The sequence below is a fragment of the Sorex araneus genome, chromosome 5 (assembly GCF_027595985.1).
Source record: "Sorex araneus isolate mSorAra2 chromosome 5, mSorAra2.pri, whole genome shotgun sequence".
Lineage (NCBI taxonomy): Eukaryota > Metazoa > Chordata > Mammalia > Eulipotyphla > Soricidae > Sorex > Sorex araneus.
In genome coordinates this window covers 98,953,528-98,973,553 of record NC_073306.1, presented here as the reverse complement: position 1 = coordinate 98,973,553, position 20,026 = coordinate 98,953,528, and the positions used below count along the sequence as shown (strand labels likewise).

Genomic DNA, 20,026 nt, shown 5'->3' with positions numbered 1-20,026 from the left:
AGTACCCCATACTGTCCCCCAAGGCCTGCCAGGAGTGATCCACTGAGCACAGAGTCAAGAGTAAACCCTGAGTACTCCTAAGTGTGGTCCCAAAACAAATCAAACAGGGCCAGGAAGGAGGCTCAGTGGGAAGGTGTACAACTTGCATGCATGAGACCTGAATTTGATCCACAAATTCAGCTTTATCAAAAATTCCAGGAAAGTAAATGAATACAAGATAACACATTTGCTTATCAAACTGAATTTTTAAAAAAATAATAAGCACTCAAGGTCAGAGCAAACACTACCACTGATGATAAAAATGTAAACTATCAAAATCTTTTTATTTTTAAAAATTTTTATTGATTGAAGTTCTGTGATTTACAATACTTATTATTGTTGGCAGATTCCCATTCATCTAATTCTAACACCTCACCGGTGTACCCTCCTACTTCACCCATGGATCCCAATATCCCTCCCTTCAGCCCTCCCCCACCCTCAACTCAACTGTATGAATCAGTTCTTTCTTTTGCATTAGCAAAATCATTTTGGAAGAGTATGCAGTAACAAGATAACAAAACCTTATCAATCTGCATGATTCTCAATCTCAATCAAGATAACAAATGATGTTACAAATAACATCATTTACAGGTACTTATTCTAGGAAAAATCACAACTGTATGGATGCAGCTAAAAAGATGCTCCGGGAGTGCCAAGACATTGCTCCCCTAGTTAAGTGCATGTTTGGCATACCGGCCCTGGGCCTGCTTCCCTGTCACTGCCAGGACTAGCCTCCGAGCACAATGTAGGGAGCAGGGAGATCCTGAGTACTGCTGTGTGTGGCCCAGACTTAAAAAAAAAAAAATTCTATTGGAATTTAACAAAAAGGATACCACTTACCCAGGTCACCAAAATGAGCAGCCTCCATGTGGCTTGGTTGCTTCTTAAGCGTTGCTGTCCTGCTACTTGAAAAGGAATCCATGTTGGCAGAAATGGCATTGATTGCAACATGACTTGGTCCCGCAGCCTCCAGCAAGGCATGATTTTTCGTGCTTTTTTGTGGGGAAAGTACGGCTACAGAGGCTATAATTTTTTCAAAAATTGCAAAAATTAAGCACAATTTGATAATCTTAAAAACTGTTTCATAAAAGAACTGAGAAAACCTTGAAAATTAAAGCTTTAACAACTCTCAAACACAAAAAATACTTAGAGAAAAGATAAATCAACCAGCAGAAAATTGCAAAGAAATACCACATTACTATTTATAACTCTCAAAACACTGTTGTTCCCCCACACCCCCAGCAAAAGGAAGTTAAAAAAAATTCTCTGGGCTAGAAATATAGATCAAATTGCTGAGTGTAACACGGGGAGCTCTGGGTCTGAAGCTGAGATTCGAGCCTCAAGTCTGCACAGCTGTGACTCCCGAGTCAAGTTCAGAGTAGCCTTGAGCACTGCTGGATATGACCCCAAAACAAAAGAAAAACAAGAAGAAAAAAATCTTTCTCTGAAGATTAAAAAAAAAAAACGCTCTAAAGAAATGGATCCTTTTTATTTAGCCTTACTTTATCATCACTTTGAGAAAGAAAAAAAAACTAAAACTACAGAATAAAAGTTCTTGGAGTTCATATGAGTGTGACTGTGTGTGTGTGTGTGTGTGTGTGTGTGTGTGTGTAAATTGGGAAAATGTTCTTCAGAATACTTTATTTTGTGGCTGTGGGTTTTGCCAAGTGATGGAGTGCTTTTTTTTTCCTTTCAGTGCTCAGGGCTGAATCCCAGCAGTGCTCAGGGAACCATATGAGATGCTGTGGATAGAACCCAAGCACCTGCTGAACTATGACTCCAGCCCCAGAAGAGTGTTATCTTGCATACACTGCAAGCACGAGTCTTGGATTCAATCCTGGGCAGCCCTGGGGGTTGGGGGGGGGGGGGGAAAGGTTAGAATATCTGGGACTACAGGGGTGACACTAGCAGTACTCAGTGGTAATGGGGATCAAATCCAGGATTGGAAGCATGGAAAGCAAACTCCTGATACCATCATAACCACTATACAAAATCATGGCTTTGAGATAAAACAAAACAAAACACCTCCTAAAATTCAAAAAATATAGAACTGGGAAATTATACATATAGTGGTCAGAGAGCCTGTCTGATGAGTACATGGCCTGGGCTCCCTTCCTGGAACCACGCGGTACCCCAAGCATCACCGGTTACAGCCCTGGAGGTCTGTAGGGTGGCCCAGGGATCCCACCCCCAGCATGGAGCATAGGACTGGGGGGCCCCGTCCTAAACCAACCAACAGGTCGGCCAAGAACGGTTGGTAGCGCTCTGGACCTCTGAGCAGTTTGGAAGGACCCCCTTCCCCAACCACAGCACACAACAAAAACACAATTTAAATAGGGCCTGGTAGACATCACAAAACCTAGAGCCTATGTCTTGCATGTGGTAGCCCTGGATTTGAACCATGCACTGACCACATGGTTCTTCAAGCAACAATAATGGGATCCACCCCATCCAAATTTTTGAAGAAAAATTCACAAGTACATTTTCTTTTGTAGTATATATGTGTGTGTGTGTGTGTGTGATCATCTTTTTGATTTCTTAGCTGAAGGTTCCATGTATTGAAAGGCAATAATCAACTCAATTTTATTATAATACCCTCCCTATGAAATTTGTTACTACTGCTGAATTAAAACTGGATCAAAGATATCACTGAAAGGGCTAAAGCACACGCTTTACACGCACGAGGTTCAGGTTCCATCCCCGCACTGCTAGGAGTGATCCCTGAGCTCCAGAAGAGAGCTGGTGCAGTTCCTGAACATCACTAGGATGCGTCCCCAAACCCAGCAAACAGATTAGCCAATTAAAAAATAAAAGACTAGTCAATAAAAAAAGTCTACTGTATTCGTTCACACAAATACCAGCAGCTCTTACTAGCGATGTTTTAAAGGTGTTGGCTTAGGGTCAAAAATATAGCTCAATGCTAAAGCTCACATCAGCATGCATAAGGCATGGGTTCAATCCCTGGGACTGGAAAAGGGAGGTTCCCAAACTTACTTGGCCTACTTGTCCCCTTTCAGAAAGGCAAATTTATTCAGTGCTCCCCCTGGAATTCTATCTTCATTAAGCAAACCAAGCCCAAATCTCTGGAGGGAAGCTATGTGCCACGCTTTGGCAAACACTGGTTTAAGAGAGAGCACTATAGCAAAAAGGACAGAATCTACACAGGTCACAGAAACTATACAGCATTCCACATCCTCACGAAAAACAACTCACGATAAACAAGCTTTCATCTACTAGCACCACTGACTAATGATTTATAAATGCTCACAATCTTAAGCATATGGTTCTCAGACACAGAATCTAAGTAATATTTGGCAATAGTTCCTATAAAGAGCATGTAGTACTATAATTAAATCAACTATTCTTTTGAGATGCTACAGAAGCAGACAAAAGTGAAAATGTGCATACCTGTTTTCCAGGTATCTATAGTTATCAATCATTCAATAATATTTGGGATAATTACAATGGAGTTGTCTTCAAAGGACTTTTTCAATTTAGAAGTCTTGTTTGGTTTTTATTTTTTTTACAATAAATTGAAGACAAAACCATTTTAGCAAGTGCACAGGCAGCAGAACTAGATTCTTTACATAGCTAATACAACACAAACAACAGTGAGGCCAAGCCAGGGTGAGAGCCTGGCAGTCAGGGATGCATGCTTTGCATGCTCCAGTTCTGAGTTTGAATGCTGGGCCTCCCAAACACTGACCAGAGTACTGCTGGGTGGCCCAGGTGGTCCTAAACACCCAGGACTCAGGGAGGTCTGCATTGTTGGGCCATAGCATTGAACTGCTCAGCCCAGTTGGCCAAGTGTTATCGTATGTCTCCAGTATCTCTGATGGCCAGTACCTCTTGGGACCAACAAAATACTAAGGAAAAAGAAATAAATAAGAAGATTAGACATTAAGGAAATTGTTTTTTAATCAGATGTTTATGAAGACACAAATGCTATTCATTTTACATGGTTTCTTGCCTTCTCTACCACAATCAGCAGCTCCTTCATGTATTCCTTCTTGACTGCTCACCTTCCTTTGGTCTCCATGTTATTCACTGTTTTCTTTTTGTTCCTCCCTCTTACCTTTTACTACTAATTTATTTATTAAATGCTCACTGTTATCAGATAATCTCTTTCCATGACTACTGTTCTTCCTAAGGTTCTCTTTTTATTTTTCCTACTAGGGAGCACATTATCCAAGTCTTTAATTATTACTTGGACAGTATTTCTCAAATTTTCTTCATTTCCTCTTCTATCAATGATCCCTCTTAGAGCTTAGAAAGAGAAAAAAAACTAACAAAATTATGGCATATATGCACAATGGAATACTGCTCAGCTGTCAGATAAAATTTTGCAGTTCAGTGCAACTTAGATAGAAAAGGAGGGTATCATGCTAGGCAAAGGAAGTCAAAGGAGAAAAGACATTCAAATTACGAATGACCTCATCATATGTGGCATAGAAAGAAACATTAAGAGAACAAGGACCAGTCACAGCAGACCCCAACAACGAGTTGAGCTGGCTAAAAAAGATCCAAGATGTGAGCACAGTGAGGGGAGAGGACCTAGCAAGGGTAATCGTGGACGGAAGGAAGGATGTGTGCATTCTCGAGGTAGGGAGGTGGGATGTCACAAAACATAGGCCTGAAATGTAGTGTAAGTCCACTGTGCAGAAGTAAAAATAATTCAAGTTGGGGCAAGCAAGATAGTACAGTAAGCAGGATGCTTGCCTTGCATGCAGCCAACCCAGATTCTATCCCCAGCACCTTATTTGATCCCCCGAGGTGGCAAGGATTCCTGAATAAAGAGCCAGGAGTAATCTCTGAGCACCACTGGATGTGGCCCAGAAATAAACAAAAAATTAAAATAGAATAAAAACTAGGCAAAACAGATAAAAATACAAAAACAGACCTAAAACAGTGAGAGGAAAAGAACCACCAACTCTCACTAATTTCAGGGGAAAGTCTCGGGCACTCATTCCACAGCAGCTCCCAGGGCTTCCTCCATGCGAACAGAACTCTAGCAAAGCCACTCCTTGAGCTGGGCCTTGAGCCTGTACCTCCACTTTCCACTAGCATTTCACTTGTTTTGGGTCCATACCCAGCGGCACTCAGGGCTTACTCCTGGCTCTGTGGTCAGAGATTACTCCTGAAGGACTCAGGGGACCCCTGGGGTGCTGGGGATTGAACCCAGGCTGGGTACCTGCAAGGCAAGCGCACTCCCTGTTGTACAACCACTCTAACACCCGAACTGTTCACGTTCCTTACTTTGATTTTACCATCTCAAGTCAAATATACCCAAATATCAAACTTAATCACATTTCCCTCAAATTAATTTTCAATTTCCCTATGAAATTCTTTTCAACTTCCCTATGAATGTCTCAAAAGCACCTCTCATTCAATGTACCAAAACTGAACCTCTCCCCAGTCACACTCTTAGGAAGCCCACAGGATGGGGGTTACCCTAGAATGTCCCTCTACCTACTAACCCACTGTTTAGTGACTAACAAATATGAATAACGAGGTTTTATCCTTTTCACCTTCTAAACTGACCTGTCCAGATATTTTCATTTCCATTACTCCCAGTCTAACCCAAGCCACCCCCGGGGCCATCTGAGCCAGTCTCCCTTCTACAGAGATCTGCAAGTTCAGTAAGGGCCAGATCCCAGTCACTGGTCTGGTCAGTTTTGTCTAATACCTAGATCACAATATGTATGCTATACGTGCTCAACAAATGGTAGCTTTACTTGCTTTTATTTATCTAGCCAGTACCACCAAGTGAGGTCCCCACAATTAACAACAAAAAGTAAATTAAATAAATAAAAAGCAATCAGTATAAACAAGGGATTCAACCGACATCATATAATCAAGAACAAGCAGAAAATAAGGCTGAAAGGTTATTTTTATCTTCACTATTCTTATAAATCTATTAAGTTATAACTGATATATCTGGCAAATTGAGCATAAAGAGTTAATACTCAATGCTAGACACTATAAACATTTGAAATAAAAATCTAAGTAGCAACTTGTAGACTAAATAATTTGTGGAATTTATATATAATGACCATAGAAATAATTTGTTGTAATTTTCCCATTCTAATCTAGATACATGGTTAACACTATGGCAGATATTACAAACTAAAAAAAGTCCCTAGCACCACTTGGTGCGCCGCCACCCCTCTTCCCCCAACTGGCAACAGGAAACAAGTCTGTTCTAAGCTATTACTTACTATAGATAATACATTGATTCCAGTAACATACTATGAATACATTTTAAATTAAGGCCATCCACCCAAAGTGATGAAGCATCATTCTGAATAAACATTTCTGAATGAACAACAGAAAATCAAGCCTTGTAAGTGACAGTGCTTTCATACAGACGTCAGACTGCTTAGTTGAGTATTTCTGCTTTTCATTTATGTTTCATGAGGCTAATTTCTAGCTGGTACCAGGCAGCACAATCTGACAGTTCAGGATCAGGCAATTGGGAGCTACCTGGTGGTCCTGGGAAGTGAGGGGAGAGGGATGCTTGGTGCTAGGATGGAAGTCAAGTTCTCACACATGCTAGGCATATATGCTCTTCCACAAGCTCTCTAGTCTTTTTAAAGAGATTTTTGGTTCTTTTGGGCCATACCCAATACCCAGCTGTGCTCAGGGGACTAAGTAGTATCAGGGATCAAACCCAGGCCTACTTCAAGCAAAGCATAAACCCTCGCTTTTCATTTATCTATTTAGCTTTTAGCCCAAACCCAGAGGTGCTCAGGGTTTACCCCTGGCTCTGCAATCAAGGATGACTCCTGGCGGGCTGAGGGGACCATATGCAGTGCCAGGGCTCCAACCTGGTCAGTTGTGTACAAGGCAAACACCTACCCACTGTATTATTTCTGGCCCTCCACTTTTTATTTTATGAAGTGAAGTCAATGAACTGCTTTTAGGAAACAATCAAATGTATAATATGGACATTGTGGACTACATCTTCTATCAGAGAAAAATTTACAAGCAACTAGATGACAGAAAAGATTAATATCAAAAGGGGGAAAGATACAAAATAAAGAAATTCAGGGGCTGGAGTGATAGCACAGTGGGTAGGGCGTTTGCCTTGCACGCGGCCGACCCGAGTTCGAATCCCAGCATCCCATATGGTCCCCCGAGCACCACCAGGAGTAATTCCTGAGTGCATGAGCCAGGAGTGATCCTTGTGCATTGCTGGGTGTGACCCAAAAAGCAAAAAAAAAAAAAAAAAAAAATTAAAAAAAAAAGAAATTCATAAATGTAAAGCACAGTTTTATAATAATGTCACTGAGCTCACCTTTAGGTGACGTAACATCTGAGGTCTTCTCTTGTTCTTTGCCTTTCACTAAAAAAAAGAGCAACAAGATTAGTCAAGAGGACCCATTCTGTATAGCGTGAAAATGAGACAAAGCCCAGCCTCCAGGTGGCCCCGGCCCACCCTCTGTGCCATCTTGCCACATTCAACAGAGAAGAAGCCGGGCGTTCTGGTGAGCAACGCGGCCGGAGAATGCTCCGGACCCGAGACCGGGCCAGCAACACTGGGGATCCAGACGGAGGAGGTGCAGCCACCACACCTTCTCCAGATGGAGCCCCGGCGACACTGAGCAGCAACTAACACGGCTCCGGGATGCGGGACTGGGACAACTCCGAACCGCGCGGCCGCTAATGCGGCCGTGCAACATTTTCTAAAAACTAAAACCATACAATCTTTTAATGGAAAACTAATCATCAAATGCTTCCTTGGTAGTAGGGCTGTCTTTCTTGGGGGGAAACTCCAACAACAATAGTGAGTTTTGTGTTGAAATATGGAATGTAATCAAGGTAAAGAGAAAATGAAGTGAAATTCATCAGTTATACAGTTGGGGATGGGGGGCGGGGGCGGGGGGTATACTGGAATTTTTGGTGGTGGAATATGGGCACTGGTGAATGGATGGGTGTTTGAATATTGTATAACTGAGACATAAACCTGAGAACTTTGTAACTTTCCACATGGTGATTCAATAAAAATTTTAAAAAATAATAATAAAAAAATTAAAATGAGATAAGCTTATTCTAACAGTTGACTGCACAGTTTTGAAAACAATGGACTAATTTCCTTGGAGAGGGACAGGGCAGATGTCAGGGAAAGTTATTCTAAATTCCCTTTAAACAACATTCAAAAATACCTTAGAACAGTGTTTCATCCCTTCCTTGGGGAGGTGCACAGGAGTAATCCAAAGGGGTGGTAAGTAACCCTGGGTTCAATTGGGCAGGGGGAAGAGGAGCAGTACTGTTTTTATGATTAAAGAAGGTGGATTTCTAGGGGAGTATTGAGTGACTTTTTTCCTGAAAAGTGCGTGGTAGACCAAATAAGTTTGGGACACCGGATTCAGAGTGATTAAAGGACACAACATTAAGAATATCTGTCCGGGGCTGGAGCAATAGCACAGCGGGTAGGGCGTTTGTCTTGCATGCGGCCAACCCGGGTTCAATTCCCAGCATCCCATATGGTTCCCTGAGCATAGCCAGGGGTAATTCCTGAGTGCAGAGCCAGGAGTGATCCTTGTGCATCGCCAGGTGTGACCCCAAAAAGCAAAAAAAAAAAAAAAAAAAAGAATATCTTTGTCTGGTTTTGTCATTTAATAGCCTTGGAACTGATCCTGGACAGGTTACTTTATTTCTCTGAGTTTCAAGTTTCCTGACTTATAAAATTAGGTGAATAATAGTGAACACTAATAATTACAGTATATAGTAGACTTCAAATGAAAAAAACATGGCTTAAAATGGAACTGGCTACTAGACACACGTGAAGACTTTTGTGCATCATATCTTACTTCTGTATCACTCATCAAGTACACACTTAATAATGTTTCAGGCTTAATACAACTTTCCCTTGAATAAAGTATACTGCTTTCTCTATGATACATGCAAAACATATCTATTGTAGATATGCTACCAATGTAGTATCTAAGGAAGATGCAAGGTAAACTTAGCAAACCCGACACAATGAATGTGTTTGGAAGACCCAGGGTCCCCACCCCAACCAGTCAAGCTGTTAAATGGAAGAGCCCAAGGATGCAGTGCTCCTGTGCCAGGAATAAGAGGACCACTCCAGTGGTACTCAGGGACTTCGAGGGCCATACCCAGCGTTGCTTGGGGGTATCCATGGCTGCACCAGGAGAAGAGGGGCCACGTGGTTCTGTGGATCAAACCCAAGGTGGTGAACAGTTGTCACCAATTCCTGTACTTCCACATGACTATTTTAACCATCTTCACTTTTTTTTTTTTTAAAAAAAGCAAAACTTCCTTTCACCTCTTTTTTTAGCATCAAACTTCCTTTCACTACAGTTCACAACTTGCCCTGGCCCTAAACCTGTAGAACTTTTTGTAAGGACCACCAACGCAATGATTCATTTGGGAATGCTCCCATCTCTCTGGTTTTAATTCTGTCAATGAACACAGTATACTCAGTTCTTTTACAGCCCTCAATTACATCTTGCAAATTCCATACATTTCAGTCCTTTGTTTTCACTTGCATACCAAACTAAAGACTTTAAATGATCCATGTGTAGACGTTTACGTACAATCAGTTCTAGCTGGGAAGGATTCTCTTCCTTTCCATTCCACCCCAAACGCGCCACACACCCCAAACGCGCACACACACATGTGCTATTTGAGAAGATTACACTTGTTTGCACTTTGCTCATGTGTCTCATCCTTTTACTTTTAACCCTCCCATGATCTTTTCTTTCTTTTGGAAAGGCCTCTCCATGGTCCTGGGGGCCACCAGGGCTACAAAGCGGTGCTCAGGAGGCCATAGAGTGGCGTGGATTGAACCCAAGGTCCTTTGCAAACCAACCATCAGTTATCCCAACCCCTTAAGTTTTCTTTCTTTCTTCATGCTAAACACATCGCCTTTTCTCCCTCTCTATAAAGCTACAAGATCTCCCTCTATACAAAATAATCCCTACAAGCATACAAATGTTCTGGGGCTCTTCCTTTGGGGGCACAGGTACACCAACAGTGCTCAGGAGCTGCTCCTGACAGTGCGGGAGAGGCCATAGGAATTCCCAGGACAGAACCCGGCCTCCTGAACTCAAAGCAGCTGAATTCTCTGGTTCTGCTCTACCATTTACTTTGAAAATCAAATAAACCCTACCCCCAACCCAACAGCATCTTTCAGCAACTGCTCCCTTTTGTTACTTCCCAAGCAAAGCTTCTTGAAAAGGGCATCCTTACTATATTTTCTTCATTTCACATTTTCCCTTAATCCATTCCACACCCTCCTTCACTTACAAGCATTATGAATTGCTTCTACATATCTAAGTGACAATTTCTGTTTATCTTGACCCGGCAAGTAACATACAACACAATACTTCCCCCCCTTTATTTTCTAAAAAATGTCTTTTAGCTTCCATGGCATTGCTCACCTGTCTTAGTGACATTTTACTTTCCATCCTTTCTGCCAATGACTCATGATCCTTAACTTTAAAATGCTTGATTAGGGCCAGAGAGATAGTAAAGGGTTTAAGGCACACAGCTGACCCCAGTTTGATCCCAGGCTCTGTATATGACCCCCTGAACACAGAGCCAGGAATAAGCCTGGGACCACAAGGTATGGCCCAAAACAAAACAAAAAGCTGGATTAAACCAGAGGTCTTTCCTAGGCTCCCACCTTGCCTATGATTTGAGCAAGAAATGCTACCTGACCACTGAACACACACTCCCTTCCCCAGCAAAAGGGAAGCAGGCTGGCAGATGACCAGCTAGCTGCTCTCCGGCGCCTGTACCGCCACAAGGCCTCTGCAGTCAGCTGCAGGGACGAGACAGAACACAAATACCTTTATGTTCCTTCAAACGGTATTTACAACGGCCAAGATTTGGAAATAACTCAATAACAGATGAAGAATGAAGGTGATGTAGGAAGATGTGCAAGATAAAGAGGATGTAATTAAACATATACTACTCAGTCTCAGAATGAAATCTTATCTTTTGTTAAAACATGACTAAAACTAAAAACGGTCATGCTAGGCAAAGTAAGTCAGAAGGAGAAAAATAACTACATAACGATCAACTACAGGTGAGATAGAAAGATGTAAGGAAAACAATGTACAATAAAACCAAGGCTCTAACAACAGCAACAATTTTACTGAGAGTGAAAGATGGGAGAGGTAGTGAGCTAAAAGGGTCCTACACCTGTAGCGGAGCTACAGTGACACACTGTGAATGTGATACAGTAATACTGTACACTTAAGATATAAACATTTAGTCTTTTAATATGCTTTCATTCCACAAAAATGAAAGCAAATTAAAAACTTAAAACATTTTAAAAGTATGAATAGAAAAGGTATGTGTCACTGTCTGGCCAAAGTTTTTCTTTACTCCTTTCTTCCCCCTCACACATATCACAAGAGTGAAGACAGACTGGAGGAGGAAGCAGTAGGAGATAAGGCACTTACAAGTGGCGATCCAAGTTCAACCCCCAATTCCAGTCTGATCCCCAGCACTGCATGTGGTAGCCTGAGCAACACCAGGAGTGATCCCTGAGAGCCAGGAATAAGCCCTGCACTGCCAAGGGTGAGCCCAAACCACCTATCCACCCACCACCACCCCCAGCAGCCAAGATTCAAGACTGAAGACTGACAGAAGGGACTGTCTTTAATAAAAGAGGGGAAAAAAGTAAGAAAAGAGGATTAGTTAATTCCTCCTAGTTCAAGCTCTGTCCACAAAGCTTTCTCTATTTCCCTGCCAGCATGTACTGAGGTCATTATTTCTATCTCCAAAGCACATCCTCATCCTCTACCAGTTAGTTTCTACCTTCTGCTCTTTAAACACAGCAGCTCACGCCTGCCTCAGGACATTTGTATTCATTTCTGTCTGGAATGCAGTTCTACGTAACACGGGTGGCTGTCCTCAATCAGAATCCGGTTTAAGCACCATTTCTCAGACGTCATCCCTTATGATCCCATTTCTAACTGACACCAATTGTGATCAGGTAATCTGTTCTCATATTGCCATTTAGATTCTAAGCACACAATATTTACTATTAGTTTTTTTTTATTTTTTATTGGACTGGAGCGATAGCATAGCGGGTAGGGCATTTGTCTTGCATGTGGCTGACCTGGGTTCGATTCCTCCGTCCCTCTCGGTGAGCCCGGCAAGTTACCGAGTATCCCGCCCGCATGGCAGAGCCTGGCAAGCTACCCGTGGCGTATTTGATATGCCCAAAACAGTAACAAGTCTCACAATGGAGACGTTACTGGTGCCCACTCGAGCAACTTGATGAACAATGGGATGACAGTGCTACAGTGCTTTTTATTGTATTTTCCTTATCTTTAATTTATTCAAAAACATTTTAGGCACTGATCCAGATATGAGGACAGCTACGCACAAAAATCCATGCAGGAGGCCTGGGTCTGATTACACACGGACTAAGGTCAAACATGAGCCTGGAATAATCCACGAGCACTGCTGGGTATGGCCAGAAATCCTCCACCCTCTCATTCAAATCAGCTGCCATTCTAATACACTATATGGAGCAACAGAATCACTGTAGAGAAAAAAAAACATCTGAAGTAGGATAAGGGGATTGAAGTTCAGGGATCAGGGAATGGCAATCCTAAATAGGGCAGTCAGAGAAAGTTTTACCAAGATACCAAATGATCAAAGAATAGGAGCAAAAGACCAAGTGCAAGGGTCCTCCAGAGGTGGGAATGTAAGGAGTGATGGGGTGGGGGTGGGGGTATACAGAGGAATGAGCAGTAAAGGGAGATAAAATGGGACCTTGATTATGGAGGGCCACGTCCAGGAAGCCACAGGAGGAATATGAATACAGGTGTGTCATAAGGTAGTTGGTAAATATATGCCAAGGACAGGAGGGAAACCAAACTGAAAATCATGGCAAAACAATGACTTCTTCATTTTTCAAAACACCAGCTTCTGGACATTTAAGCCAAGATAGGGAAGGAAAACCTTCCAGAGGATGTCCTGAACCTGAAGGAGAGATGACTTTTTAGAGCACAATATTCATGGTCAGAGGTTGGATTTTGGATATTGTAGGGTAAATAGAAGAGACTTGCTGACTAGTCAAATATAAAATAAAATAGATTTAAGAACTTCAAGTATGCACTAAAGCTTAAGTCTAAGAGATTAAAAGACCAGAAATAAAATCGAGATGAGAAATACAGATGTACCATTTTTTGGAGGATTAAATGTGGAGTTAAACTTTAATGCAGCTCATATTTTTGATAAAGCTAAAGATTAATCCATTTTATCTGCTAACATATAAATCTATTTGCAATTTTTCCATTAAATATGTTAGCTAGAGATAAAGACTGGCAGGTTGATACCAATCCGGATTCAGGAAAGAGAATCCAAACTGTAGATACCAATTTGGCTATCATTGGTATATAGGTAGAAATTTTAAATGGTATTTAAAGGTCGGATGAATTTCTAAATAGGACCATATCCAACTACTATTTCTGCCATATTCAGTTGCCAAACTGCATATAGAATTACTTTTAGTGGGTGGGGTGAGGAGTCACACCTGTGATAACAAGGGGCTACTCCCAGCTCTGTGCTCTGGGAACCACGCGGTACGGAGGATAAAACACGGTACGAGGCTAGTGTCTTACCTCTGTATCTTACCTCTATACTAGCTCTCTGGCCTCTAGAATTATGCACACACACACACACACACACATATATATACACACAAAAATATTACTATATATAATACATATTTTTAAATCCACTTTAAATTTTAGGGTTTTTTTGTTTTGGACTGGAGTGATAGCACAGTGGGTAGGGCATTTGCCTTGCACGAGGCCAACCCGGGTTTGATTCTTGGGTCCCTCTTGGAGAGCCTGGCAAGGTACCTGACTGTACCTGCAGAGCCTGGCAAGCTACCCGTGGCATATTCGATATGCCAAAAACAGTACCAAGTCTCACAATGGAGACGTTACTGGTGGCCACCCGAGCAAATCAATGAAAAATGGGATGACAGTGCCACAGACAGTGCTACCGTGCTTTGTTTTGGGGTCACACACAGCAGCACTCAGTAATCATTGGTAGAGGGCTCAGGGGACCATATGGGATGCAGGGAATGGAATCCAGGTTGGCCACATGCAAGGCAAGCACCGTACCTGCCCTGGCCCCTCCACTTTAAATTTTTAAATTAACATTGTCTCTGCTCCTGGAATGAAATCTAATTTTGGACTATAGTTGTGAATCATCCTTATCATCCTTATCTCCTCCTCTGCCTAACTCACAGTGGCCTTTCCTTTCTTGAAGGACACTAACCCCTGGCCTCATCTTCTTCGAAAATGCTCTTTCCTGATCTCTAAGTTACTTCCTACTGACTCTTCAGCTCTAAATTTCAATATCTTCTGGCAAAGGCCTTTCTCTTATATCCAACCAAAACATTTCCTTCCTCAGATCTCTTTCATAACACTTTAATTTGTAAACAGAAAGAATGAATGAAAAGCAAACAAGCAAAATAGAAAAAAAGAGATTTATTTATTTATTGCCTGTCTATGCCAGCACACCTTGGTCGAAGCTGACAGCCCAGCACAGAAGATATTCAAAGTACTTGGTGAATAGAGACAATAGTTTGTTGCGCAACACCCAATTTCCTTCATTACACATTGAATAGTTTTCCCCTTTCAAAAGGGGAAACGACAAAACTTGAAGCAGGTCAAACAAATTAGGCAATCATTAACTATCCGGGTACTTTAAATGCTTATTCTCGCCCTATCTTAACATTCCATTGCGTTCTTTTAGCACTGTTTAGGTGTATAAATTCATAATATATTTATCACAAAGCATCAGTTTCTAAATGTCTATGCACTTTAAAATATGCTTCTTAGTAGACTGGGAGGCTCAGGAATCCCGGGTCGCCGACGGGAAAGCAGCGAAGTGAATCGACACTTTTCCGTCTCGCGGCGCCGTCGGGCGAGCCCCAGCCCGACTTTTACCCAGCAAAACGTCTCTGTCTGGCACGTCTTCTCCGAAGCAACAAGCTCTGATACAAGACCCACCATCACTCAAAGACCCATACTTGCTCGCTGTGCATCCGCGTTTCCAACGGAACGCCAGCCCCTCCGTAAGCCCCTCGCCGGACGGCCGGGGCCGGGGGCAGGAGCCTGCCGGACTCGGGCGGCAAGTGGCGTCCCCGTGGACAGCCCCCTCCAGCCGCCGGCGGAGACGGGGCGGCACACGACAGAGGGAAACCACGCTCCCACGCCGCTCCGGCCCCTCCCGGCCCGAGGAAGCCAGGCGCTCCAGTGCCCGGGAACTACGGAGCCCTCCCTCCCGGCGCGGCAGTGTCCGGACGCAGCGCCACCGCCGGGAGGCGGCTCCAGCCTCGGGTGTGTGCACGCCGGAGGCGCCCGCCCGCCCCGCGCCGGTCCCCCAGCGCCCGCCGCCCGCCCGCGCCCGCCGCCCGCTACCTTTCCGCCGGAAGAAGGACATGGCGGGGCCCGGGTCGGGCCGGAGGGCGCGGGGGGACTGGCGCGGGGAGGGCCCGGCTCCCCTCATCCAGCAACCGGCCCGGACTCCCGGGAGCACAGCGGCCTCCGCACTAGCCCGGAGAGCGCCCCTTCCTCCGGCTGAGAGCCCCGCGGCAGCGTCCCGACGCCCCAGCAGCGCCTGCCGCCATATTCTCAACAAGCCGCCGGGCCGGAGTTCCGGTCCTTCCCCGCGCGAGGCTTCACGGGAGGCCGCGCCGCGGCCCCGCCCCTCCCGCCTCCTCCGGCGAGGGGGCGGGGCGCGCCCGCCACGTGACTCGCACCCGCCACGTGACCCGCGCCCGCGCCCGCCATGGGCTCTGCAGCCGCTGCCTTGGGAAGAGCCCAGGCGTGTGAGCTTCCCCGAAGCAGCCTCCCCGGGACCGGCTGCGCTCTGTGCCAACAGCGCCTGCTCAGAGGGCCTTGCCGTCGACTCAACGGCCCTGGCCGGCAAATGCGCTTCCCCTTGCGTCGCCACCCCCCGCTTACCCGGAGAACGAGCCCCGCGGCGCGCGCGCTGCCAGTGCCTGGCTTCCCCGTGGGGACGGGAAACGGCCTTCGTAGCAGGCTCCCTCCGTTCCAGCGCCAGCGAAGATCTCGTGCTTGCAGTGCGATCCCTGCAGATGCTCATAGTTTGAAGAGAGTGCAACAGCGAGATCACCCCTCCCGCGATTCCTGCTGCCTGCTCTTTCGTGTCTGTGGTGCATCTTCTGCTCTAAGCCGGAGCGTCTTCAGTACCTTGCACCGCGAATGGGTTCTGGTTGTAACTGATCCTGCTGGGAAGGAGCATGGTCTTAAATGTTCACTGGGGCTTGTTTGTTTTATTTGCTTCTTTGTTTTAATACAACGGAGCCCTTCCTGTGCCGAATGTGGAAAACAAGCCCTGAGAGGAGGCATTTTGGCTGAGACGATTCGGGGTTTTTTCACCATTACTGAAATACATCAGTATTGGTAGCAAGTAAACAGATTTGCCCATTTTGTTGATAGCGTTTCAAGTCAGCTGATGGTAAAAGTTGACTGTCGTCGGCATTGTGCTAAAGCCCCTCAGAGGAACAACATTCCTTCGAGTCGGTTTTAGCGGAGAGAAAACTCACCTGGCCCAGGTGGTGAGCCAGATGTAGCGTCTACACCGCCACCGGAGAGGCAGCGCCCTCCGAGGTCCGGACAGCGCAGGGACAGGAGGCCGCCTCTGCGTCCTGCGACCGACTGGGCCCCAGCTGGTGCTGAGGTTGCGGGCAGACAGGCGGGGCTCCGCTGATGAGGTTTGGGGAATAAAGCTTGAGGGGGAAATTGCGCTGGGACTGCGGGTAGGGCGCTCGCCTTGCACTCGGGTGACCCGGGTTCGTTCCCTGGCACCACATGTGGTCCCCGACGTCTACCAGTGATCCCTGAGTAGAGCCAGGATTAAGCTCTGAGCACCGCCGTGGGGGGGGGGGAGGCCGGGGGAACCCCTCTTTCCCCCCTCAAATAAATAAACCCTCAGAACCTGCCCTCCTCATCCCAGGAAAAGGGAAATTCGCCGGAGTGGAGAAGCTGCGCTGGTGTTCAGGAGCTTGAGCTTGGCGAGCACTGCCTCTCCTTCCTGGAGCTCTGTCTCCCTGCAGTCCCAGACTCGCTGGTTGGTGGTTTGGATTGGAAAGGGCAAGGCAAAACATCCCTGCTTATCTCCAGGGAAGGAGAACATGGGGCAAAGGGAGCCATCAGCTTCCTCTAAGTTTTAAGCCTTTCCCAGATTTCTCAACTAAGCATAGAATCAGTATAAAAGCATGACTTAACGCTTCTAAAGTGATTGCTCCTTTTTTTTTTTTTTTATTGAATCACCATGTGGAAAGTTACAAAATTCTCAGGCTTATGTCTCAGTTATACAATACTCAAACACCCATCCCTTCTCCAGTGCCCATATTCCACCACCAAAAACCCCAGTATACCTCCCACCCCCCGCCCCCCACCCCGCCTGCGTAACTGATAAATTTCACTTCATTTTCTCTTTACCTTGATTGCATTCCATATTTCAACACAAAACTCACTATTGCTGTTGGAGTTTCCCCCCAAAAAAAACAGCCCTACTGCCAAGGAAGCATTTGATAATTAGTTTTCCATTGCTGAGAATGAAGAGATATGAAGCCCCGCTGTTCCAAGAACATAACTCTTTTTTTTTCCTCCTTCCTGCGCCACCAAGTTCGTGCCTGCTTAATAGTCCTCATAATATGGCTGACACCACGCCGCCCGACAAGGGGGGAAAAAAATCGAGAAAGAACAATATTTCTCATCCAAGGCTGGCGTGGGGCTTTGGCTTAGTTCACAGTCTAGAGACATGGCTGCAAGCAGTTTCTGGAACCAAAAGTAGTCTAGTTGGCCTCTGGATTCTAGTTGATCAGCAGCAAAGTGGCCGCACAAAAGTGTGGCCACCCGGGTCGAATCTTGGCGGAGCATGTGCTGGTATCAGCTTCGGCCCGAGACTGCCCAAGCGTCCCGCTGTTCCAAGTACATACTTTTTTTTCCCTTTCCCGCGCCACCAAGTTTGTTCCTGTTTAATAGACCTCATAGTATGGTGGATGCCACACCGCGTTTCTCCCTGAAAAGGGAGAAGAACCGAGAAAGAAGGATATTTCCTCTGCTCAGCTGGCATGGGGCTATAGCTTAGTTCACATTCTAGAGAAATGGCTGCTACTTTGATTACCTTCAATATTTCAACAAAAAACTCACTATTATTGTTTGGAGTTTCCCCCCAAAGTCAGACCTGCTAAAAAGGAACCGTTGCACGTTGCTGACATTTAAGATATATTAGCTCTTTTGGATTTTGGATTTCAGTAAAAAGTCCAGGGAAAATTCTGCCAGAAATTGCATCACTGCAAGCTTTTACTTCCCTTTTGTGGTGCTCATAAGATGGAAAAGCCTGGAGAGAGAAACCATTGCCCACTGGCGCTGCATGAGGCAGTGACTCAGTTCACAGTCTGGAGGCATTTTTGCGAGCTGCTCATGTCTAAAGTAGTTCAGTTGGCCTCCGGGGTCGTGCTCATGCAGCAGCGGAGAGCCTAAAGTGATTGCTCCTCTTGCTCCCCTCCCAGCAGAGATTTCTAGACCGCTGCATACATCCCAACCAGCTAATGATAGCTGTTGCTATTCATGAAGCTTTCAATATAGGTGCTTATAATTAGAATTCCACCTAAATCCTTAGTCCCCCCTCCATGGCCTGTGAGACAGCCACCTACACTGCCCTACACGGGCACTGTCTGTGAGACGGTCACCTACTTTTACTGCCCACAGTGTACAGGTAATGACTGGGTTACTTACCCAGGATCACAAGGCAGAGACAGTTTCAGTCACTGTCATGGGACTCTAAAACCCTTTATTTACATCACTCCTTTCTTTCCCTCCATCTCCAGGAATACCTATTTATCTGATATTCTGCATGAAATGCCTATTTATTGGGCAAGCATAAAGGGCATGAGTGATCATTTCAGAACAGATGCTTTCTGAATCATCACTCATTAAAGTGTTTATATGCTTATGGAAGCTTTAAAATTATTATCTTAAGCTTTTGATAGTTGATGATGTACATCTGAATTAAACTGAGATAACACAAATATATGCATGAGTATTCTATTAACCTGAATACCCACTTGTGGCAAATTGATACTCTATTGCATTTCTGTTACTATAGTTACTATAAATTTATAAGTAAGCAAAATACATTTTTAGAAGGAGTTCCTGTATGTTACTAATTTTAAGGAAATCCTCATACTCCTTATTACCAATTGTATAATAATTCAATATACCAATTGTATAATCCCTCCACCAGTGCACATTCCCCACCACAAATATCCCAGGTATACCCCCCTCTTTCCCACCCTTCCCCTGTCTCCATGGCAGACAATATTTCCCATACTCTCTCTCTCCTTTTGGGCATTATGGCTTGCAACACAGTCACTGAGAGCTCATCATGTTTGGTCCATTATCTACTTTTGGTACACATCTCCCAACCCGACTGATTCCTCCAGCCATCATTTTCTTAGTGATCCCTTCTCTATTCCATCTGCCTTCTCCCCTCCACTCATGAAGCAATCTTCCATCTATGGAGAACCCCCCTGGCCCTTCTATTTACTGTCCTTGGATGTCAGCCTCATGTGATGTTATTCTATACTCCACAAATGAGTGCAGTCCTATGTCTGTCCCTCTCTGACTCATTTCACTTAGCATGATACTCCCCATGTTTATCCATTTATAAGCAAATTTCATGACTTCATCTCTCCTAACAGCTGCATAGTATCCCATTTCACACTCCAGCATGGATGATGTACAATTCATCAAGTACCTGAATAGAACATAAGGCAGGAAAGGAAGATTTTTTTCTCTTTTTCACTGCTGTATAGCTTGAGCTGGGACACCTCATCTCATTTCCTGCCATCACACTGGAATTTGAATCAGTTCCCCAGGTCCCAGACCTTCACATTCCATCCAATTATACTGTAATTCACTTTCCTGGGTCTCTGATTTACAGA

General features: G+C 44.7%; 1 protein-coding gene across 1 annotated transcript in view; it reads right to left on the bottom strand.

Moving 5' to 3' along the window:
* AKAP10 (A-kinase anchoring protein 10) overlaps positions 1–15,740 on the bottom strand; it is a 73,537-nt gene extending 57,797 nt beyond the window's left edge. The window contains exons 1-3 of the mRNA XM_055137968.1: positions 15,468–15,740; positions 7,337–7,384; positions 880–1,062 (exon numbers count right to left, since the gene is read on the bottom strand). Of these exons, the coding sequence (XP_054993943.1) occupies positions 880–1,062; positions 7,337–7,384; positions 15,468–15,555 (319 nt within the window). The 5' untranslated portion in view covers positions 15,556–15,740. The remainder of the gene's footprint in view (positions 1–879; positions 1,063–7,336; positions 7,385–15,467) is intronic.
* Positions 15,741–20,026: the final 4,286 nt, after the last annotated feature.